Raw genomic sequence first — 25,540 nt, 5'->3', positions numbered from 1 at the left:
TTCAGTGGACAGACAATGTGGTAAAGTTTGTCTGAGTAAAGTCTATGCAAATTAGAATATATAGGGTGAATTCAGATTGATTGGGACACTTTTCCCCAGTCATCTCAATGGCAAAAAGTGTCCCAATCAAACTGAATTCAATACACACACACATCCATTCATTTTATTCATTGTTAAACTAGTGACCAACAAATACAGACACGTTGTGACCTCCAGCGATAACATCACAGTCAATGTTAAGAGAGAGCGAGAGAGACAGGAGGAGACCGCAGCGAGACAGGCAGACAGATAAAGAAAGCGGAACATTATTCAATCCAGAAGTTCTAAATGAGATTAATCAGCCTACAGCCAGAGTGCTATTACAAATCTGATAAAGAACCAAATTATTCCATCCCCCTCCACCCATTTGGCAACCCCAAGGTTTACCACACACACATTGTTGCTTTCTGTGAGGAAACGAGCACTTCAGAAACCCCCTCAGACTCCAACATCCATCGCATCACTGCCGACAGGACAGATCTGTGTCATGCTAATGATAGAGCGCTAATCTATGCGAGTGGCGGCTGGTTTCTCAAGGGGAAGCAGCCGCACAATGATGCACCTATTCTGTTACTGCCAGCCAACTTCCTCTTTGCCTGCAAGATGCTAAAGTAGGTGTTACGTGCAGTTGATGGAACCAGCTGTATTTTAGATGCTGGTATTCTGGTGTCAACACATGTTAATGAGCTAATCTAGCACCAAATCAACACTAACCAACATAAACCAGCATGAAGTGTCACATCTTTTTTGTTATATTCTCATCACCTTTTTATATTCTCAAAAACCCCCCCAAAAAAACACTGTCCACACTGGATGCAACCGTTGATGCAGTGCATCCCGCCGAGCCGCAAGAGCTAGAAGCTGTCTACACTGAACTCGACAAACCGACCGTTGCAAATCCATTTGTCCTTCCTATGAGAGGTATAGCAAGTGCATGGAGTGCGTCATAAATAGAACGAGGCATCAGTTTACTGTCAGGGATTTGTTGTGTTGCTCAACATCACTGATTATAAAGGGTTCTATTCTCTTTTGGTGCATCGCACCACTCATGTCTGATGTAGACACGGTGCAAGTTGGCTTGTGGGTGCTGACTGCTGACCATCTAAAACTCATCCAAAACCTCTCTAAAACTCAAACAGACCACCCTGACCAGGTTTTAGTCTGGTTTAACCACAAACTAAAAAAAAAAAAAAAAAAAAATCTGGTAACTGAACATAAATATTAAATTGTTGGAACTATGGAAATACATTTGAAGTACTAAAACATTAACAGAAATAAAAAATACAGCTAAATATAAATACAGGTATATATTACAAAATATATATGAAGATTACAGTAGCACAGTTACTAAAACTAATATACACAAATATACATGAAAATATACAAAAGAACTCTGGAAAAATATTAATAAATATTATATTAGTACTCTATCTCTATCCTGCTCTAAAAGGACCAACTTGGTTAAATTTTCATGCTGGTGAAAATTTTTGATGGTTAGTTTTTTCATGGTCATGAAGTTGAGCTAAGAATGGAAGATCAGTGCAGTTTGAACTTTGCTCTTTTGCTCTTCAGAATTATTTCTTCTTCACATACTTTTTCATCATCTTTAATTTTTAATCAGACTAGAACATATTCTGTGATGATTCAGGCTGCTTTATGATGGCTAAACCAGACTGAACCAGTATGAACATTTATACGGGCCGAAATGTATCTGTTTAGAGGCTTTTCAGAGCCAGGTTAAAGACTCTGAAACCAGTTGCAAAACACTTTTAATGGGATATTGTCAAAAGACAATATTTTGAAGAATGTTTAACTGTTTTTGTTAACACATTGAATACTGTCATTGTATGGAAATCTTTGAGACATTTTCCAAAATACTTGTTTTTGCGTACAACAGCAAAAAAAGAACGTCTTACAGGTTTTGAAATGACATGATGGTGCGGAACTTATCCCTTTAAGTTAAGAAAGTAAAATACAGTTTTTCTTAACTTAAAGGTATAGCGGAGGATCTTTCCGAATTTTAGAGAAGACCCGCCCTCTCCAATTTTTTTAAAAATGCACATGCGCAACACTCTATTTGCTCCCGAGAGGGAACGCCTATTAAACTTTTACTAGCAGTGATTTTAAATGGATTTCTCCAAAGAGCATGTCAAACTTTACCTGTCTAGTAGAATCTTCGCGACTGCGGCATCAGTGGGAAGCCCAACCTGTGCTTTTAGCGCACGCCAGCGTGTGAAAAATTCACCCAAAATCACTCTGGTCTTGTTTCTAAATTCTGCGGCCTTTCTCTTCTTATCATACACTTCGTATACCTTTTTTCTCTTTCGACCCTCAGCCATTTTCAAAGGAATGGCTAAAACCGTAACTCATCACACATAATACACCTGAAAGTGCGCATGCGCAGAAAGCGAAAACTAAATAGGGACGAGCACGTACGACCGCCTTACGTAAGCATATCACCAGAATGATTGACTAACTTAGGTGGACCAATAGTATAGGCTACCCACCCGAAAAAAGAAAATCCTCTGCTATAGCTTTAAGGAGTTTTTTTTTTTTTTTTTACTTAGCACTGGTCTTGATGCTTGGCTAATTAACCTCAGTTCCAGGTACACTGATATTGAGAGGAGAGCGAGGGTCTTGTCTGAACAAACATCATACTGGTACAGCTAATCCATGCGCAACTATCGCTAACTAATCCTCATGTTCCTTTTTTATTTATTGAAATGCGTTTTACTCTTTCGTCTATCCTTTCCTGTTTCTCTCTCTATTGCTCTACAACTCTTTCATGTAATCCTCACTGATGGGATGGCGGTTGGTAGGGTTGTGGGGAGCGTTGGCAGGAGAGTGGGTGGTTACAGTCTGTCAGATTTGCATGTTAAACACAAAGTGGATGGTGATGAAAGACTAAACCCAACAAGGTTTGATTTGTTCCCCTAAAACCACACAAAATGTAGAGGTCATCTGTATCTCAAGAGATGGAAAAATACTTTTGATCTCAACAGAGGTCATCCAAAACCTGATTTACTCACTCTATTCTTTTCCAAAACTTAAAAACAAGCACAAGACTGAGCCAAGACTCCTGTCCGTCCAAATTAAACAACTAAAACCACCATTTTGAAGTGGATAACAAGAGGTAAGCAAAGTGTTGCACGCATCTTTAAGAAACAAAGTGCTTCAATTAGATGTCAAGGGAAGTGCCAAAGAGAGGAGAGGAAGAAAGGCAAATGGAGAGAAGAGCTGTGTCATATGAATACCAAACAGCGCCGCTACCCCGGGAGTCTCGCCGCGTTCCTGCTGCAATGACTTGGCAGACAGGGAGCGACGTGTGCTTTGTGAATGCATGTCTGTGGATCCATTTATTTGTTTATTCGCTTAACCAGGCAAGTCACTTGAGAACAAAATCTACATGGATGATATAGCAAGGACGGTGTTAATTATCCTGATGGGGACACAAAAAGCGAATAAATAATACAATAATGAAAAGAGCATTTGAAAACATACACAACATTTCAAATCTGTGAAAGCATGAGATAAATATCTAATGACTGTTAAGAACGTGAGAAGCATGTGCATGTGTTTGTGAAAATGTCCATTATACTTGAAAGCTGGGTGATACATTTATAGTTTCATGAAACTCCTTCCAGTCATGTTTTGAATATTAATCAACCAGTGAAGGATCTGGTATGTCTAGAGAAAAATCAAGTGAACAATGTAGCATTTTTGTAAATAATGTGTGGACAGTAGTGTTTAGAGATGGAGTAAATATTGTGTACAAAGATGTCCTGTCTAAGGTGGACAGATTTGCATTGAATTTGCATTTGCATCCTGAAGAAGAAAACAGTGCTTACTAGACAGTAAAGATGGTTAGTTATGTATAAAGCAAAACAAATAAAAAGCATTGTGAATGACATAATCAAATTAAATATATTACATTTATAATGTGCTATATATTTTTTTTAATTGTGTGAATTGTTTGCATAATAATCATAGATAATTTAGTTTTTCCACTAGGAATTACACTGTTAAAGAATTATATATATAAAAAAAAAAAAGTTTAAATAATGTAGAATGATGGCTTCAATTAAATCATTGATTACCTCACAGTAGGTCTGTTTTGAACGGTTTACAAGTTAATAAAAAATAAACCAATCAATCAATTTCCCTATGTTATGTAATGCTATGCTGTTAGATACGGAATTTTTACTTCCAGAACCGGATTGTTGCCCTCTATTACAATGATGCCATCCCTTGCGGTTAGATCATTGTAAGTCAACAGGAGATTCTGAAGAAGAAAACAAAATGATGTCAGAATATCAATACAGTGCTGAGTTGCAATCACTACAATGATGGTTCTCATCTCTCATTGCAGCAGAGTATAGAACATCAAGCCGCTCAAGGGCACCTTTATGCACATATCTGTGCAGGACATCTCCATTATCCCAGATGGGTACGACTGCAATTTGGATGGAAGCTATTTGATTGAAGGAGAGGACGAGTTTCGATTGTGGTTAAAACAAACAAACAACAACAACTAAAATATATTATTTGAATTTAAAGAACGGGGGAATGTCATTCCCAGACCACTGCTTGTCTAAGAGCCAGACTGTCCATTTTAATGAACTGAAATAGAGAAAGTGATTCATTTATTGCATCATTCAAAGCATTTTTCCAGAGCAATGAAAGTCTGGGAGAAGACGGTTTCAAAAGGTCTCAAAGTCAAGGCCACAAGATCAAGACTCAAACTCTGCTAGCGTCCCCATAAGGATTCAACTCTATCTTCAAAACCAGAAACACATTCTTGGACAAAAAAATAAAAAAATCATCAGAGAGGCCATGGTTGTTGGCTAGCTTCCCCAGTTAACTTCTGCTGATGAATAGTATGCTAGACCTGCTAGATCAGCACCAAACCAGCAATAACCAGCACAAAACAGCCGAGAAATTCTTAGTCTGCGTTTGTTTGTCTGGTAATAAATAAATAAATACAGAATGTAATTCATAACATAACATGAACAATTTATTTTAAAAAAAAAATTCCACCGAAATATTAAAAATTAAATAAAAACCCTTCATTTAGAGTAGACTATTGGGGGCGGAGGTAGCTGATGCATTAATGATTAGTTATCTTTATCTGCAGTGTAGGCAGATTGGATAGGTGTAAGAAGCAGTTCTCAGTCTGATTCAGCAAATGTGAGGCCACCTTAAAAACAAATGCACAGCACTTTCTACCCACAATGCACGGTCTCCTCCCTTTACCGCTGTCAGCCATCCCCACTGCAAAGTGCTCCCATGAGAACACCGGCAGAAGAACCATCCGGGTGTTTATCATCAGATTATTCTCGGTGCGCGTGAGCACATTTCCTCCATTTAGCAAAGTATTGGATTTTGGGGTACATTAACCTTTTAGAAAAATTGTGAGTTTCAAACTTTGACAGTTTGTATATTGAGAGTAATGACCAAGCAGACATTGCAAGTGAGACGGCACAATTTCACAGCTCATTAAAAATTAGCCTCATTAATTGATTGATCAACTCTAGACTCTTCGGGGGTCTTTCTCTCCCCTGTGCCTGTCCAACCTGCTGATAAAAAAAAAGCAACAGATCAGATCATTTATGCATAAGCTTTCTAGGCACTTGCATATGCTCGCATGTCCGGGGGGCAATTACAATGTGGAGAATTTCATTTTTTCATTATTATTATTATTTCACTCTAAAATTCCTGCTAAAACTCTGTACGACAATTACTTTATAAATTAATACAATTTATAATATTGTTGCTGTCAGGCAGAAGCTTGTCTCTCCACATTTGGTCTATTTTATCTTTTTTTTCCATAAACCATTACTATTGGTCACTCTTTACATCTGTCTGTGGGTTTTGCAAATATTTAACCAATGAAAAGTATTGAAAAGAGCTTGTGACTAAATCTCGTAACTCCACTGGATCCTCAAACTGCCTCTATTGTGAATTAAGTGCCATTCGCAGTTTGGACCAGTGTTGCCAAGTCAACTGGACTACTCGTACACTGTTTTAGTTTTTTTTTTTTGCCATGGTTGGCAAGTTTCGATAAACAATTGTACAGTACAACAGGATTTTCTTTACTATATATAAGGATAATATTGTATGTATTTGAGGAGCAGAGAAGAGTGTCTTTGTCTAGCATTTGCCGTCGAGTCATAGCCAATACTGTCCTTAAGGCCTGTGCGTTGCACTTCATCTTTAATAAAATTAGATTTTGGCTAAATGACATGGGTAAAAAAAAAACTAATATAGCAACAATAAACTTTACAGCCTGTAGGTTGATGAAACGATGCACTTGCTGCCTCAGATGCGGCCGTTCTAATGACAGAACAAAACACGACATTCGCTGGTCAAAAACCAGTCACTTGATTTAAGCTTGATTTTGGTAAAATGTTATTTATCATTTAAAAAGCCACAATATCAGCTTTGACAACAGGGTTTAATCATTTACATTTTCTTAGTGTTTTTACATTTCCCGTGGGCATATTGGGGGGAGGAGAGAGATTTGTTTTGCCCATGTCACAATATGAGGTAAATCTGGCCCTGTCTATACTCCAAAAACGCTTGTCCATGCTGGTTTACGTTGGTCTGGTGCTGGTCTAGCTGATGGAGCAACGTAATGATGATGTTCATTAGCATCTTGGTCAAGCTGGTCGATGTTACTGATTAAGCTACTAAAGAAGCACACAGTGATGCCAGTGGTGCTGGAGGCAGGACTATTATTCCCAGCATACACCACAGCATGAATAAATAATGCAAAAAACTGCTGTTCTGTTTTATTTGCACTGGTCTTGTGGCTGTGTTTAAAGTTATGCGTCATGAGGTGTGACTGCAACCCTGGCCTTAAATATGATGTTAAGCATCCCGCAAGCCAAGACATCAACAATTTCTGTACACTGAGCTCCCAAAACTACTTTTTTTACTAACTTACATTAATTAAAAGCAGAATACCCTACTGACAAACCAACAACTTTCCCACTGTGATATTCATTTAATATCTAACATTATTGTTGCTGTGTGAGAAATATTCATTCTAAAAGTGAGAACTGCGAGTATCAGTGAAAAGTAGGGGTGAGGAAGTGGGCATTCCTTTATGTACAGACTAATAATTAATTAAAATGGTCATAAATTCATTTTAGTTTGATCCATGATATATCATACCTTTAAAAACCTTTATGCCCTGACTTTATTAAGAATGAAAATGAAAGCCAAGAGAAGAGAAGAGAGTAAACTTTGACAAGATGGGATGGAAACAAGAAGAGAACAGGGCTAATTTATGACTTGAAGGCTTTAGAGGAAGAGAAAAGGAGGTTGATAAAACAGCAGAATAGGGAAGAGGGACCCCAGCTTCCGTTAATTCCTCAGATTTCTTTCGTGACTGCAGATGAGCCTTGAGCATGACAGTACGATCCTTTGAGCTGCGACTCGAATGTTCCAAACCAGCTCTGGAACAGCAGGCTTAACCGATGTCTAATCCCACATGGATGAGGACATTTGGGGCTACGCGGTATATCTTTCTTTGTGTGTGTGTGTGTGTGTGTGTGTGTGTGTGTGTGTGTGTGTGAAGAGGCTGCTGAAAGTAATTATCACCTTTGCCAAACAAAGGCATCTCAGAGGTGGAGATGTGTCTGTGATGAAAGAACATTGAAATATCACCAGCACCCCATGTGTCATGTAACCCCAAAGTGTGTCCCTCCCCGTCAGTGTCTTTCCACATCATACAACCATTCCAGTCCACCCTTACACATCCTTTTATGTCTCTACACTCAGACTTTTCCATCAGCCCCTTTGGATAAGGAAGTCCACAAGGACAGGACAGCTGGAGCTGGGTGGTATCACAGTATACACCCTGTGACAGTACAAATGTATCACCCATTATATAGAGATATATAGCGCTTATACTGAGGTATATTCAATTAAAACAAAATATAGCGCACACTCCAAAGTGTGTTGGGGGCAACACGATAAGATATCTTTGAAGTCAGCTTACACTTCATTCCAAACAATTAAAATGACAAATACATGCAAACTCTGAGAGCGCTCCACAAGAAATGTAAGACTATATCATCTAGATGCTCAAAATTGATAGGGTGAATGCATGTTTTAAACAGCTTATTGTACACGTAAGTTAATTGCTGTTCTAAACTAATGTGCAATGTAACGCACACACATCACGTGCAGAAATATTCAGTAGCTGTTCTGTGATTTATCAATAAAATATCAAGAAACTGAAACATTCCAGCATATATTTCCAAGTAACTAAAGTAGGCCTATATCACACAACATTTTTAACAGTGTTTTTGATCAAATAAATTCACCTTTGGTGAGCATAAGAGACTTCTTTCAAGAACATGAGAAACCAACCCCAACATTTCTATTGGTTGTTTATGAGTATTTATATATAACTTATATTTAATTATAATTGTATTTATATTTAATATAATAATACAATTTATAAATTTATTCTGTGAGGTAAAATTACTGTTATATAAGAGTTATATACTGATTTTGGTCATATGCCAAAGGACATAATCTGATTCTTATTGCATTGCAAATGATCTTGAATAATTGATTGCTCAAGATGAGATCAAAGAAAAGTATGTGCATACTTTACACTGGGGAACTAGGTCTGAGACTGGAAGGGACCTGATCTATTAATTATCCTGTGCCTGTGGAAGGGGATCTCATAATAACACTTGCACAGACAGACAGGAAGAGGATAAACACACACATTCTAACACCTCATTATATGACCTGCGATACTCATATGTGATCATATAGTTGTACTAGATATAATTAAATGAACATCACATCACACACAAATGCACACTGTAACAGCTGTTTACTGTTGACAAACAAGCTTTTTAGAAATCATTTCTGCTGATTGCGGAACGGTTTATTGGAACATGATTTCCAACTAACACGATTTTAAATAACTCACACACTCCTTTACATGCTCAAGCTCAGACATGTTTACTTAGCTAACACATTTTGGTGGTAAACACTTCTGATGTTTTCATATTGTACTAGATGTGGTTGCTAGCCAATAAAGGCAAACCTGACTGTACATCGGGTGTTATGCAGCTTTTTTTTGAAGGGGTACCCAGTAAGGGATCTCAAGTTTGGGCTTTTAGGGAGGAACGATAGTGCACTATTATGATGGTAAAAAACCCCCCCAAAAAAACCACTAATATCGCCCAGCCCTAGTTTCTTGCTCTCATTGTTGTAAGGTTGCTGTCGTTGAAATCTCTCTGCAATGACATTGCAAATTTATCTTTTTAAACAATTTTTAGACATCTGGTAGAACTGCCAGACTGTAGTGAAGCAATTTTAGCTGGCCATAGAAAAATTGTCTCGCAAGTTTTCTGATTGGCAGAAACTATATAAAACGATTATCAGGTGATAACGATCAACACCTGATTGATTGGAGCACCCTTAAAACCCAGTGACAGTTGTGACTCACTAGGTTCCCAAGGGACATGACCATAACAAAAGAAAATTAAATATATAAAATAAATGAAACTGTTTGTGGTCAGTAAGATTGTTATAAATTATTTTTATTAAGCAAGAATGCATTACATTTATCAAAAGAGTTACATTGATACGACTTTTTTTTTTCAAATAAATGGTGCTCTTCTGAACTTTCTATTCTTAAAAAAATCCTGACAAATATTATGGTTTCAACAAAAATATTAAGAAGTTTTCAACATTGATAATAATAAGAAATGTTTCTAGAGCACCAAATCAGCATATATGAATGATTTCTGAAGGAGCATGTGACACTGAACATGCCATCATGTGAATAAATTACATTTTAAATATAATAAAATAACTGTTTTACTGTAGTTTTGATCAAATTAATGTAGCCTTGGCAACTTTTGCCATTGAGATGACTGGGGAAACATAAATAAAATAATCCACAAGAGGCCATTTGTTGCAGCAATTTAGGGGTTAAAGGGGCTTCAGGCACTCCACTTCACATTGTCCTTAAGAACACTGTACTAACATTGTTTTTTGTGGCAATTATTACATGACACTGACTAAGTACAGGCTTTAAGCAGGCAACATCTGAGTATCCGACTGCATTAAATTACATGGTTATACAAAAAAGGACAGGTGACCTGAATTATTAAATATGGCTTGCTCGTCTCGCTTGAGCGTCTGGAGGGGTGTACCAGCGTTTGATACTCAATAACCCTTATGATATAATTACACTCGGCTCATTGCTCATTTCCAACTATTTATGGACACAAAGGATACAGGATAAAAGGAGAATTTGATTGAGCTTTCCACATCTTCAAGGCACCTCACAAAGCCTTTAGCCAGCAACACCAAATCAAATATCAATTTTGGACCACTTTAACACAGCAAGAAAACAGTGTCTGGGAGCTCTTAAAGTATCTAGATGAAGGGCGGGGAAAGTATCTGATAAACAGCACAATTAAAGCCCCGGACAAATTAGGCAGAGCTCAGCAGCGAGATTTCATGCAAAATTACGCTGGCGAAACGAGTGGCAATTAACAAGGGGGCATGTTCATTCATTAGTGCGAAAGGGAGCGATTTGCTGGGGAAGGGAAGAGGTCAGTCTGTAGGGCTGCCAAAGTGCTAATGTCCTCCTAGCTTCTCTGAGTCCTGCTGACTGTGACAGCACGATGAACAATACTGGCATGCGCAGAGCTAGTGCACAGCCTGCAAGCCAATCGGCTAAGGCGAGAGCTGACAAATACACCAACAAACCAATTAGACACAGTATGGCAAGTGTGGTGGGATAGAAGGATGGACATAATGAGTCATTCGATGAAATTGGTGGGTTTTTTTTTTTCATTTTGGATTATATGCATATACATACCTCTGGGTATCACTAAAATGTGGTTAATATACATACATTAATATATTAAACCAAATTTTAGTGACAAGGTTGTATCCAGAAGTGAGCTAAATCTGACAAAACCTCCTTTTGGGGACATCCTCGTTTTGTAAAAATAAAAATAAAAAGTTTTAATTGTAAAAAATCCAGAAAGTTTTCTATCAGGGTTTGTGTGTGGGTTAGGTTTATAGTATTTATAACTAGCTGTATAGCAAAAACAATAGAGGTATATGAAATGTTCCCATTTAGACAGCTAAGTAAATGTGTGTGCATCAAATATGGTGAACAATGAGACTCCTTTCATGGAATGACTCAATTAAGGAAGTTCCCAGAGATTAGAATCGTCAGCATGGGTTAATGGCTTGAAATTCAAGGTCAAATATATTGGATGGAAGATATGATTGGAGGTTTCGTTTCGAGGCAGATGAACATATCAAAAGAGAAACAGCGTGATGAAGGGACAGATGGTGAGGAGGGGGGTAATGGAAGAGTAGATACCCACCCGATGGTGCTTCCAAGTGCCGCCTCAATAGTCCAGACACAGTGCAAGTTGTGCTCATAAGGCGCTGGGTAACCAGGAGACAGAATCCGGCCCGTGGGCTCATCTTTAATCGTTCCTCCACACTCGGCTGGGTGAAGAAAGAGATAAACAAAAGCACCATCCATCAATAACAGCTCACAGCTCTGAAGCACCAAAACAGTACATATTTTACAAAATAAAAAAATAATTAAACCAATTCTGAAACAACAAGCAAAAATGTATAATATAATATAATATCTGTTCATTTTGCATTATAACATTGATTATCAGGTTTGAATTAGATATATTTTCAATGTGGACTATACATGACTGAATGTCAATAACTGAAAAAATCAGGTCTTTGGTGTAAAATGTTCTCTCAGTTAAAACCAACTAAAGCAATCTCACTTTAAAAACACGTGGGGAAAAAGCATTTAAAGGAGAGGCCTTGTCCACACTAATTTATTCTCGTTTGAAAACACTTATTTTCCTTATTCGTTTGGCCTTCGGTCCACACTTTTTGTCAACAAAGACAGAGCTTTTTAAAAACATCCTACCAAGTGGATCAATTTCACATTGTAAAATGGAGGTATTTAAAAACGATGATGCATGTTTAGTCATGTGATGCATATTTTACCCAATAGATATCTATGGTTATACCGGCATTGTTGTTTCTGCTATTTACTTTCATAGTGTTGCTAAAGAGAAATGTTCCTTTGTAGAATCTTCATATTGCATTCCTGCAAAGATGACAGAAAATGTACTCGCAATTGCTGTCCTGCGGCATGCTGAAAATTGCATTTCAGACCATACCATTTTGAGTGCAACCTGGACGTTGCTAAGGTATTTTGGATATTTTGCTAATAAAATGATAGTGCCAGAAGAATAACGTGATAACTTTATTGTGTCTGGTCTTTCAGTATCATCATGTGATGTGAGATTGCATTAGGTTTTACGCATGCATAAGGTGATTTAAAGGAGAACTCCGGCGCAAAATGAACCTTTGGTCTAATTACACATTGTTACCTAGTCAACCATTATCTGAGATTTGTTTTCATGATTATCGAATGTAAATAGTTTTATCTCTAAAAACAGTTTAGCCTATAAAGCTAGTATAACGCTAGTATATTGGGCATAGTGTAATGACAAATAAAAATCGCTTGTTAATACCACTAACAAGGCTCAAAATAGCCCCACACTAACACGGTAGCATAATGAGGGTCCCTACCTTCAAACCGAAGCATTGAGAACTTTGTCAGTGTCCAGACAGTTTAATAAAAAGATATTTTAAACATACAGTCAACTTCGCATATACAGGCAGAAGCCATCTTTGAAATACAGTCTTTACCAGTCGATCTACGAACGCCGATCCAAGTGCGCTGGTGAGAATGTGAACGAGCTATAAGTTGTGATAAGGTGAGCGCGAACAGCAGACTTGGATCGGCGTTCGTAGATCGACTGGTAAAGACTGTATTTCAAAGATGGCTTCTGCCTGTATACGCGAAGTTGACTGTATGTTTAAAATATCTTCTTATTAAACTGTCTGGATACTGACAAAGTTCTCAATGCTTCGGTTTGAAGGTAGAGACCCTCATTATGCTACCGTGTTAGTGTGGGGCTATTTTGAGCCTTGTTAGTGGTATTAACAAGCGATTTTTATTTGTCATTACACTATGCCCAATATACTAGCGTTATACTAGCTTTATAGGCTAAACTGTTTTTAGAGATAAAACTATTTACATTCGATAATCATGATGAAAACAAATCTCAGATAACGGTTGACTAGGTAACAATGTGTAATTAGACCAAAGGTTCATTTTGCGCCGGAGTTTTCCTTTAAGCATTTTTGAAGACGTTTCGGTGTGGATGAGCAACTTTTGAAAAAACGCCAGTGTGGACGGGGAGTGTTTGGAAACAAAAACACAGTTTTCAAATGTATTCGGATTAATGTAGAAATAGCCTAAAAAATCCCTCGAGCAAGGATGGAACACGGTGTGCTGTAGAGCAATGCATTATCAGGTGGAGGGGCACGTATAACTTTCCACTTTGAAAGAATACATTCAGTACTGAGAGGAGCTGAATAACGTGAATAATGTGGCCGTATATCACTTCCAGGATTGAGCCTTCCCTAGGGAGGGCATATTTCCTTTGGCTAATATCACTGATAGTGATGGTAATATGTCCTGCACCAGACATGACTATCCATCTTGCACTGGGGCAATGGTGGTGCTGGTGGTAGCGGGCAGTGTGAGGAAACAAATCACTTGTTTGTCAGGAGGTTGGGCCCAGTACGTGTGACAGTTCCAGTTTCACGGATCAGGAAGTTGTGAGAGTCTTATTTCTAACTCATGCCATCGTCATCATCATTTCAAGAGGTCAAATGTGTGTGCCCTTACACAGTATACACGCGTACATACACATACAGTATACATCCTTTGGACAGTGAAAGGACAGGATACAGAGTACATCTTAATAAAACCATTCAAGATGCTTTTTTTTTTTAAGATAAGAGAAGTTGCTGATAGAATAAGTATAGATACATAGGGGTGTACACAAAAATGATGGTTCGGTATGTACCTTGGTTTTAAAGTCACGGTTTAATATTTTTGGTTAAAGCATTGGAAAAAAAACTTTTTTTTATTAAATGGTGGTTTAGTGAACAAACTACATCTGTCTTTAAATAACAATAAAAAAAAAGTCTGTCAATTTTGCTGCAACTGGTAGCAACACACACTGCAGTGTATGGTTCTGTAGTAACTGGGAAGAGATTTGAAGTGCTTACACTTTTGGATGCAAAATATGCTAGCAACATACTTCAGAATAAGGTTAGAATTATTGCGCTCTCATTCTAATACACTCTTTCAATTTGAAGTGCATGCACACCGGCACTCATTTATTGAAGCCTGTGAAGTTAAATATACTGTGGGCTCGCTTGCTTTCAGGATAATTCTTTATGCGAAATGGACATACTTGTGTGAATTTGAAACAACATTTACAGGCAAGTGTACAACCATAAAAACAAAAAAGATTTCAAAACGATATTGTCTAATCCTGGGGGGAAACTTGGGAGTTTGAAATTGCGTTCCACACACAGAGACGTTCTGCATGTGCAGTGGTTAAAACACTTTATTCGTACGCATACCAAACCAAAAGACCCGGACGGAATATGTGTACTGTTACAATAATAATAATAATAATGATACTGTTCATTAATTCTTGCTTTTGACAGGTATCCAGAGAACCGGAGGACAGTGAATTAAAAGTGCATACATTTTGTAAAGCAACCAGTTTAGTCACCCATCTTACAAGTAACCGGTTTATTCACAAAAGTCAAAGTTTCTATGAAAACAAATGTATAAACAAAATGTGGCTTTAGGACACAAAAGAAAAGAATGTGAATATCCCAAAACGTTTTCCTTTAAATTTTTTACATTAATAATGATCTGATACCATAGTCTTTAATTTAATTTAATTTAATTGTTTATTTTATTTTGTTTGTGTATAGTTGATTATAAACATTTCAGTCATGTCCAATAAAGGAAGGATAAGTAAAAGTATGATATTTAGGGTAAAAGGCGCCCCTGCTGTTGGGGCTAAAGGCACAACAATTAACATGATAATAAACAGCTGGCTGACTTTTCCATTTGTTGATATGACATGGTTAGAATTAGATGGTAAATATCATATATTAAGTTGGGGGTCCACCTTGGGGATAATCACCATATTTATAACGAAACTATCACATTTAAAATATGACATTAATCATAGCATATAATACAATTCTCAATGTTAAATATATATATATATATATATTTTTTTTTTCTGCAATCATACACTATGGGAGTAGTGAAAAGCTATTTTCTTTCTAAAGGGGTGCCTTTAGCCCAGTTGTACCCTACTATTTCTCCCAAACTAAAGCACAGGAACGAAGTACAATCAAGTCAGTGGAGGGGCACTTCTCACATTTGCTTCAGACACTTTCCCTACACGCATTTCTCCTTGAGTCTTGGTCAAGAAATGACACAAATTACACGATGGCCAGTGTTTGTAGTCATGTGAGATATACATGTCAAAGCATGCAAGTGCACTGTGTTCAAATGCACACTTAAGCCTCTCAAGCCATTTTCATACATCCTGAAGGGTATAATCATAGACACAGAGCGACACGTTTGATCATTTCTGTTTGTGCAGCATAGAAAAAAAATCAATTGTTGAATGCAAAAGTTGAAGAGATTTGTATTCTTTTCCCGAACAAACATCTGAACTTTCTTAAAACAAGATATATTTATTACATACAAAATTGTAAGCAAAATAGTTTAAGATATTAGGTTTAAAAATAATATATTGAATTAGGTTTACTTTCTAAGCCCACAGCTATAATGTTTGTTTTTCTGCTCAAATCTTACTATATTTAGGGCCAGATTGACTAAATAGGGCAAATTAGCGTGAGAGCGCTATTCCAAAAAAAGCACAGATGTGAGTGGAAAGTTCTGTGCGTGATCTACTGACGACGCACAAATTAAAGATCCCAGACGCAGCCGGATCATTTCCGTAATGACCAACACAATCTACCAAGAGTAGCACAAATTAGCGTCTGGTTTAAGACATGCTTTTTTGGGCGGTAAATAATGGCGCAGATACCAGTAAATTGAAAAAGCGCAAACCTTAGTAAATCACCTTGCATGATTAATTTAAATACTCTTCTCCCATTCATTTAGCTTCTGAAAGGGTAACTCCTACAAAAATAACCCTGTCCACACATTTTCAGCGCTAATTTTGGGCTTGTGTCTTTAGTAAATCCTGACAGTAGTTTTACAACACCAAAAGAGGGTTTGCGCTTCAAACACAAGATTGTTTTATATGTATATCTTATTGTTGAGATTTTTATATTACGTTTTTTTTTTACTTTCATCTGTCTCTCTTGTTCTTGTTCCTGCAGTTTTATTTTTTTATTTTTTTTATCTCATATGAATTTCTGACAAATGTTCCCATAGTGGACAGCAGCGCCATAAATCACAATGAAACAAACCCATCTTCTTCAACTCCTGGGATGACCTGCTTCGTAAGTCATAAAACTACATTTCTTGCTCTCTCATTCTCTCCTGCTCTCTCCTCCCCTCCCTCTTTCTCTTACTCTCACCAACTTCTCATTTCTCACTGTCCACCCTCTGTTTTCTACAGTACTAGTTAGTTTCCTGTTGTGGCGGATGAAAAATATTTGCTCATACCTTTACAGTTCCATTTCTCCCCTCTCTATATGGGCATTTCAATTTTGCCTAAAGGTCTCCATAGGCTCAGGTGGAATGCAGTATAATTCAAAATTCAACCGCACTGCAGAAGCGGGTCTGTGATAAACTCACATTGAGCAGAGCCCAGGCTGAGTTTAAGGGTGGGTGGTAGAAGATGCACACACATGAAAAAAAAAAAAAAAAGAAAAAGAAAAAGAGCGCTCAAATGAATCAAACTCTCTCCGCTTTGGGGGTTCATATTCATGAGCAATTTCTCAGAGTGTACCATAGAAGGCCATGTGGCAGATTTAAAGTTTGTGATGAAATACTAATATAGCTAGAGGAAGTGATGAGAAATACTTGGAAGCTGATCGCTTAATTCACAAACTTTTTTTCCCCCCAACCAAGAACTTTAACCTCTTCTACAGAAAAATAAATAAACATATAAAATAGATAGTGTATTACAATTATAAATTAACAATTTAATATATAACCATCAATTTAATTAAATAAAAATAATTATATATTAATTTAGATTTGATTATACAATTATCTTTATAATTCAATATAATACAGATATATTAATATTATAGTACAACATAAATAATTTAATACAACATTACTTTATATACATATATATATATATATATATATATATATATATATATATATATATATATATATACATACATACATTTAAAGATTGAAAGGCTTTAAATATTATTGGCTACATTCAGTAAATAATTATTGTTGACAGGTAGCGTGTTTATCAATTAAAGAGCCTAACATCTGATATGGCAGTACTCATGGTCCACTTATGGTTCAGAACCATCCACGCAATAATTGGGTTTCCTTGGGAAGATATTGTGAATGAGTGTGAGCATTTAGTAGTGTCTTACCCACACACAGTGGGAGGGGGCTGTCCCATGCTCTCCTCTCCCCTCTGAGACACGTCAAAACCTCCGGGCCCTTTAAACTGTAGCCAGGATCACAGCTATATGACACCGTGCTACCTGCAAAGTGACCTTTGTCCTCCCGTTTAAAGCCAAACTGAGGCACACCTGGGTCCTCACACTTCACCAACTCAAAACCTGCAAAAAAAAAAAAGAAAAAGAAAAAAGAGTGTGTCCTTGAAAACCTCTCCTCTGGTGTATGGACTGTATATATAATTCCTTTACTGTGATGGCTGCAAGATGTCAGTGTGCTACTCACTGGTGAAGTGCAGCTCAAAACCTTTGCTGGTATTGTCACTATTACTAATGAACTCGAGCCACATGGTGCTGGACGTGCTGTTTAAAGTGACATCCATCAGCTCTGTGCTTGTGAAGGTGCCCAGCTGTCGGGCACTGCTACTGCTACCGTCATACACCTGAAAGACACATAAAACAGACACATACAGTCATTGCAGAATTTACAAACAAACATTACACACACGCACAAATGCATACTAAGTCACAAACACCTTAAGAATGTCATCCTCCTCCAGGCGGAAATCCCGTGCTCGGAGCTGGATGCCTTTACCGGGTTGGGTTTGAATGGAGTAGATGCACTCATGATTGTTACCGTAATATCCAGGGTAGTTGGGAGAGAGTAAAACTCCTTGTTTCCCGGTTACAGACGATCCGCATTCAGCTGCAGAAAGGGAGGTAAGAAGACAAATGACCTCTGACGAATCACCCATGATCTCAGTATAAACACAAACACGGATCATACACTCGTGCTGGCAAACAGGGGCTATTGTGTGTTTCTGAATGAGTGCAAATCAATGTATGCACCTAATTCTGCTAGGATATTAAACTGCACAAATGAAAGTTGAATCATATTTAAACCTTTTGACAATGACAATGCTGCCAGGTTTGCAGGTCTGTTCTGATAAGATGTGAATACAAATAATTAAATACAACTGACTAGGGATGCAAGGCTATAGTAATTATAGACATACCTTTCTTAGTCAATAGTTATTTTGATATTATGGATGATAACCTATAAATTAAGTGTTTAAATACTACAAGTCATTTAGTCATCACAACATTATAATGTACAATATGAAAAATAGATTTTATTTTGAGATTTTCTAAAGATTACATTAAAGAGTGTTATTGAATTAGTGTTTTAAAAGATTAATTTTATGTGAGCATTAGATAACTGCAAAATTAATATAAATGTAAAAAAAGAGGAATGAGCATGTACCATTAAATATCCCCCAAAAATAAAAAAATAAAACATAGCCCAACAACTAATACTGTATGTGATGATGTCATGCATTCCATAAACACAAACATATGTTTAGAAACGAGCTGACCTAGTTCCACAAGAGTTGTAAATAAATATGAAGCAAGGATAAGCCAGATATTGCAGCAGAAATTACATAATGCCTAATTACTTACTTCAACTGGAACGTCAAAATCATAATGTTAACAAATTACATTCTAAGTTTAGCATCTAAGCCAGTGGTTCTCAAACTTTTTTCGTCACGCCCCCCTTTAAACATTTAAAAAAATGTGCCTTTTTTTTTTTTTTGCTTATCTCCCGTGCGCCCCATGCAGCATCCTTGCGCCCCACACTTTGAGAACCACTGATCTAAGCTATTCCAGCAAAAAACAATATGTATAATAATAATTGAAGAAGCCTGGCCTCCAATATACTTATATGCTGATATCCACCATTACATTAATGCTGATTAAGTGTTTGACAGAATTTGTGGTTGGTGCTCCTTCTGTTTTTTTCAGATAGTGAGTCATAACCCTGAGTCTGTGAATCTGGTAATCGGCAGAACCATTTAAGTTTTAGAGAACTCTGAAATGTGTAGTTGTGCATAAGTGTGTGTCTCTGAACACGAGAGGAAATATGTTGTATAATTTGCAAACAAAGCAAAATGAAAAGCATGTGACCACCTACCAACACACCTTGGCAGAGGGGAACTCCACACCCGCCGACGCCCCCCTAGACACACCACCCTCGCAGGCCCCTCGAGACGGTACCCCGGAAAACAGGAGAAGATGAATGCATCCCCCACCCCGAACTGCAGCCCTTTACGAGTGCTGAAGGGGGGGACGCCGGGATCTTCGCAAGGCTCAAGATCGTATTCTGAAAGCAACAGGAGAAGGATTGATATTTTGTAGCTTCTTCTGTTATAAATGTCATGTTGTTTAAGCGACTGTACAAAGCTCTCTACCTGAGAAAGTGATGTTGAAGCCCTCATAGGACACAGAGAAGTCTGAGAGGAAACGGATCTGAGCGGTGTAGTTGCCGAAGAGTCCAGCGCTGAGAGGGGGTGGCAGTGTAGACCCAGTCAATCTCCACAGAGGTTGAGAGAAGCTACCATTTTCTGTGACTAAAAGGTGGTCGTGTGGACTCTCCAGGTGAAAGGTGTGGAAGGTAAACTGAACACCTGCAGAGATTGAGAGGAGAAAAACACAAGATATATATCAACTGTTTTAAGCCCCATTCAGCCATGAGCGACTTTGTCGCTGTATGTCGCTAGCCTTTGTACTGTGAAGACTCTTGTGGGCGTTCTCAGTGCTGTCGCTCTAATGTTATTGGTAGACTGCATGTCTGGCCGTATCTTCAGAAAATGCAATCACAAACAATATATTGAACTAAGATATCATTCTAATTTGAATAGGAATTAGATTTAAAAGTTAAATTAAACTCACTCATACTGTTCAAAATGACTAAATTGTAAAATGAACTGCAGCAGAGCTAAACTGCTAATTGCTTTATATAATTAACAACACAAACTATCAATGTAAGAATCAAACTCACTAAGACTGCCGACAGTTTCATTTCCATGCATCATTTTATTATATCCATGTATGTGGCTACAGTTAAATCGTATAAAATGGTGAAATCGCTTTAGAACTCTGTCCTGTCTTGAGACGGTGTCGTGAGCTCCACTGGCACAGACAGTCTTCACTCCCATTGGTTGTCGCTCACGAAATTTGCTGCTCATTTGCATAACGTTGAAATTTCTGAAATTTTGTCACGTCTAGTGAAGCTTGACACGTCGCTTTGTCGCTGCGTGTCGCTAGCAGTTTAAATGGGGCTTAAGAGTTCAGGAAGGCTTCAACCACATACAGTTGCAGGAAAACATATGTCAACCTTTGAATTTACTTTAATTTCTAGTCCTAGAAATGAATTACAATAGACAAAATGCACAAGTAATGATACATTTTCAACTCAGTACTGAACACACAAAGCATGTCAAACCCTAGGCTAATGATTTCTCCAAAAGTTGGCATCAGCTAAGCTGTTCAGTCAATGAGAAAAAAAAAAGAAATGCTCAATTTTGGAGTTTGCTTTTCAAAATAAGCATTGCCCTTATGTTAACTGCATCTCAAACAAAATAGGTCTCTGAAGGAGAAAGAGGAAGGATTGTTGACATGCATAAAGGTAGAAAAGGCTTGAAAAATATCTCTAAAAGCCTTGATGTTTATCAGTTGATGGTAAGACAGGCACAGCTTCTCTTCTTTGGAGTGGGCGTTCTTGCAAGAAGAATACTAGAGTGTAAGCTAAAGACTTAAAGATATATCTGGAACATGCTAACGTTTCAGTCAACGTGATTATGATACAGAAAACAGTGGAAGAAGAAACAATGCCACTTGTGTGAAGTCCACAAGAGCATGTGGATGTTTCACAGAGGACAGATCAAACCAGAGTTGATTAGGAAACAACAAAACAAGATTTCAAAATTAAAGTATGTTGGGCCATCATGGTTTTTGATGCCTCAGGTCAAGATGCCAGTTGTTATCATTGATGGAAAAATGAATGTAGAAAATGCACTTTCTGGAGTGCCTCAAATGGACTGTAACAATTTGGCATGACCCAATGAGAGAGTGATTCATGCCATACACATCAGAAGAATAACTGAACTGAACCAGTTTTGTAAAGAGAAATGGTGCAAATTCTGTTGTTCAGGTCTGATTTTACAATTACAAAACCATTTGGAGGAGGTTGCAGCTTCCAAAAGAGGGTGAAACAGTTATTAAATCTCGTACTGTTAACGATGCGTGTTCAGTAAAGACATGGAAACATATTAGTGTTCGTGGGTCATTTTATAAAACTGTTTGTCTATTGCTGGGAAAAAGAACCATCACCAAAAAGCGATCTTACCTTTACCATGTGAAGACTCAATCATCCAGGTACAGTTGAGGTTATGGGGGTAGAAGTCAGGAAACCCAGGAGACAGAATAGTGCCGCTGTTACTCTGAATAAACCCTCCACATAGTGCTAGAGGAAAGAGAAAAGGATAAAGACTATATGTCAAAACGCTGAGCTTAACCCTGCTAAAACAAACGTTATAGGAAGTGCCCTTCCGAAGGACATCAATATATGGAGGCGAATTATTCCTATCATCACCCAAGGGGAAAAATCAATAATGGCCTTAAATATTCAAAGCCTAGTGGAATAGGAGAAGGGAGCGGAAAGGGTAGCTTCAAACCGTAAAGGCCCTTCCAGTCTCGGAGCGATATCGTCGCTTGAATAAATGACCTGTACCTTAATGTGTCCTTTAGTAAGGAGTGCACCATACCATCACAGCTGGGCAGGGGTCGACTCCACTGGAAGTTGGGTTCACACTCGAGGGGCTCGTGGTCACTGAGGGTGTATCCTGCTTCGCAACTAAACGTCACCAAAGCTCCCACGTAAAAATCATTGCCATGGCGCTGACCGTTGACTGGGATTCCAGGATCAACGCAATGGTCCGACTGGAGTTGCAAGGCTTGAGAGGGGAATAGACAAAAATGTATGTGGAAAATAACGTATGACTATTTACCCAGGTGTATTTTCATGCCAGAAAATAACTACTAATTTACAAATTAAAGTGTTACTGTTTGACTTGTCTGGGACTATTTGTGTGAGTGAACCAAAATAGAAATAATAATAATCGGCCAATAAAAAAAAAGTATTTTTAATCTATCAGAAATATATCGCCCAGTATTATATATGTAATTATGCATGGTAATTTCCCTTATTTTACATCTAGATTACCTTTGCTGTCATCTAAAAGCACACTTAATGTTTAAAAACACTAATGATTTAATAACACTTAAATATAATCTTACCGAATCTCAAAATCCATTTTTTTCATGTTTTACATTATAATATTGTGATGCCAAAATTCACTTCTAAAATGACTGATTTTATTTTTTTGTATTTTATTTTTTATTTATTTAGACAAAATAGTATAGCATTTTAATATGATCGATTTAATTGTTAACTTATCGGCCACTACATAAAATAATTATCAGCTTATCAATACTGGCCAGCCTATAAGCCTCTAAAAAGTTTACGGAATTTTTCTGCTTATTCGGATCATTCAAAAGTTGCATTATTCTTCAGCACTTTCTGCTTGAGTTGATCATTTAAGATGAACTGAGATTTATAGAGAAAATAAATCTAAATCGGAGATAATTCTGCAGTCTCATGTGCAGTCTAATGTTGCATGTATCGTGTTTGTGCATGACTGAAATATGGGGTTAGAATTGTTGCATTATTCCAAATAGATAGATTAATATTCACAAATAAATGTAAAAAGATTCACACAAATATATAAAATTTACAAATAAACAAAATAAGATTTGAAAAAAAAAAAAAATGCCTGGCATTAATTTGTGAACCGCTTTCTGTGCATTTGTAAATCGCTGCACACATTTGTGAATCGCTTCTTGTGCATTTGTAAATCCCCTCACACATCTGTGGATTTTGAAACACTTCTAGCGACGACGTGCAGACAAATCCACAAATAAGTGGACTCCACCCACCGTTTACTCAAGCCAATCAGACAACGGCCCCATTGAGCTGGCCAATCGTAGCACATTCTCGCTACAGCCAATCACGTTTGGCTTTACACTCGGGGCGAACTTGCTCTGAAATAACTTTGCTCATTCATCGTTCATCTGCATTGGCTCAAATAGGAAGTGTATGCATAAGGCCCATACAATTGCAACAGCAAAATATGTTTAAAATTAGGATTTTGTTCAAATTAGACCATTAGACTGTGTATCAAGCCAAGCCACAATTTTTATGAGCCTTGGAAAAAGCCAGAGAAAAAGCGCTTTACATCTGTTATGGGAACAACGCGTTATGGAAGCATCATGTTATTCAAGATAGAACAGAAAATTCTTCACAATCACAAATGTGTGCAGCGATTTACAAATGCACAGAAAGCGGTTCACAAATAAAAGCCAGGCAGAATTGTGTTTGTAAAATAATAAAACATTTGTAAATATTTTTTTTATTTTGCAAATTTCATTTGATTTATTTGTGAATTTAATAAATTTTTGTGAAACTCTTTACATTGATTTGTGAATCTTAATATATTTATTTGGAACAATGGAACAATTCTAACCCCATACTGAAATCATCTCAAAGCATAATTACCATCCTATTATATCATAATTACAGGACTTGATTAAAATCGTTGCATAGTAAAGAGCATGTGGCTATTATTTATAATGATTCCTTCATAGCTGATAGTATTCACAGGTATCTGTGCTATCAGATCCTTGTAATTGCGGCCATGAAATGCATTGAGGAGAAGATAATATCAAGCTTTATCTAACTAGCACGCTTTGACTAAACTCTCAGCATTGTAAGACAGTTTGAACATAAATTACACTTATCACGTGTTTTAGTTTGAACAATGCAATTAATCGTTTTGTGATAGTCTACCATGTGCATTTTTTAACAAAGTGTGTTAAAGACTACTGGATTAAAGACTTTAAATTACAAAAGTGTTACCAAAATTCCTGAAATTTATGCCACAGCCCTTTTCAGATCAAAACAGTAATAAATACAATAGTAGACCATCATACTCTCATATCGGATGCGAAAGCCGATGTCAGAGTGGCTCTTGTCGGTGGTGAAGAGCAGGTAGATGAAGTTTGAGGTGCTGATGAGGAACTGCGGGACCTGTGTACCCTGGTAACTGCCAATCAGAGGGGAAGAAGGATAGCGTCCGTCCCGTACCTCGAGAACATCATAGTTTACCTCCGTTCGGAATCTGTTGATCAGAATAGTGCAATGCATAAGCATGGCAGCTTCACCACAAAGTGAGGCTACATGGATTCATCCCAGTCCTAATTGCTTGTGTTCCTGCATAGTATAGCTAGAATAGAGACACTACATCATTCAAACTGAAAACCCAGCTCTCTCTAAAGTGGCATGTGTTGTTTGAGTTTCCTGCAGCAGCAGCCCTGCTGCTTTCTGTACTCACAGTCAGATACTGTAGAAAACATCAGCTCTCCCGCTAGCCTCACCTCTGAAACATCTTCTCAACAACAATTCATAGAAGATGCAAACATTCAAACTGCGCGCACGCACACGCGCACACACACACACACACACACACACACACACACACGTTGGGTTTCCATGTTTTATGGGGACATTCCATAAACATGGTGTTATACTGTACAAACTGTATATTCTCCCTACACTAATCCTATCTATAAACCTACCCATCATCCAAAACGCTCAGTTACACTTCATTTTAAGGTGTCGATATTACAGTGTAACTATACATTTAAGCACTGAGTAATAATAACTAACTACATGTACTTACTATAGGGTTAGGATGAGGGTTTGGTTTAGTAACTACAGTAATGTGTAACAATGACACTAAAACAAACTTTCTGCTATTTTAGATTTTCGAAAAAGATCATACTGTAAGATGTATAAGCTTGTTTCCTCACAGGTACCAACAAAAATGTCCCCACAAGGACAACATTTACTGGTATTACTATACTTGTGGGGACATTTGGTCCCCATAACGTAGGGAATACCAGGAAAAATACACACAAATGAAGAAAAAAAAAAAAAAAAAAAAAAATGGAGGCTGTTCTAGCAGTGAAGGGAAGCATTTTATGCCCA

The 25,540-nt window shown here is 37.4% G+C and overlaps 1 protein-coding gene across 1 annotated transcript in view; it reads right to left on the bottom strand.

Moving 5' to 3' along the window:
* The window catches only part of csmd2 (CUB and Sushi multiple domains 2), a 334,540-nt gene that overhangs the window by 92,250 nt on the left and 216,750 nt on the right, over positions 1-25,540 (bottom strand). Inside the window, exons 17-25 of the mRNA XM_056257596.1 lie at positions 24,484-24,671; positions 22,200-22,388; positions 21,782-21,898; positions 19,845-20,060; positions 19,568-19,756; positions 18,132-18,301; positions 17,882-18,038; positions 17,569-17,760; positions 11,424-11,550 (exon numbers count right to left, since the gene is read on the bottom strand). Coding sequence (XP_056113571.1) covers positions 11,424-11,550; positions 17,569-17,760; positions 17,882-18,038; positions 18,132-18,301; positions 19,568-19,756; positions 19,845-20,060; positions 21,782-21,898; positions 22,200-22,388; positions 24,484-24,671 — 1,545 coding nt within the window. The remainder of the gene's footprint in view (positions 1-11,423; positions 11,551-17,568; positions 17,761-17,881; positions 18,039-18,131; positions 18,302-19,567; positions 19,757-19,844; positions 20,061-21,781; positions 21,899-22,199; positions 22,389-24,483; positions 24,672-25,540) is intronic.

The sequence above is a fragment of the Rhinichthys klamathensis genome, unplaced genomic scaffold, assembly GCF_029890125.1.
Source record: "Rhinichthys klamathensis goyatoka isolate OS25496 unplaced genomic scaffold, OSU_Roscu_1.1 h1tg000140l_1, whole genome shotgun sequence".
Taxonomy (NCBI): Eukaryota; Metazoa; Chordata; class Actinopteri; order Cypriniformes; family Leuciscidae; genus Rhinichthys; species Rhinichthys klamathensis.
The sequence above is the reverse complement of the archived record's forward strand: the minus strand, read 5'-3'. Positions and strand labels throughout refer to the sequence as shown.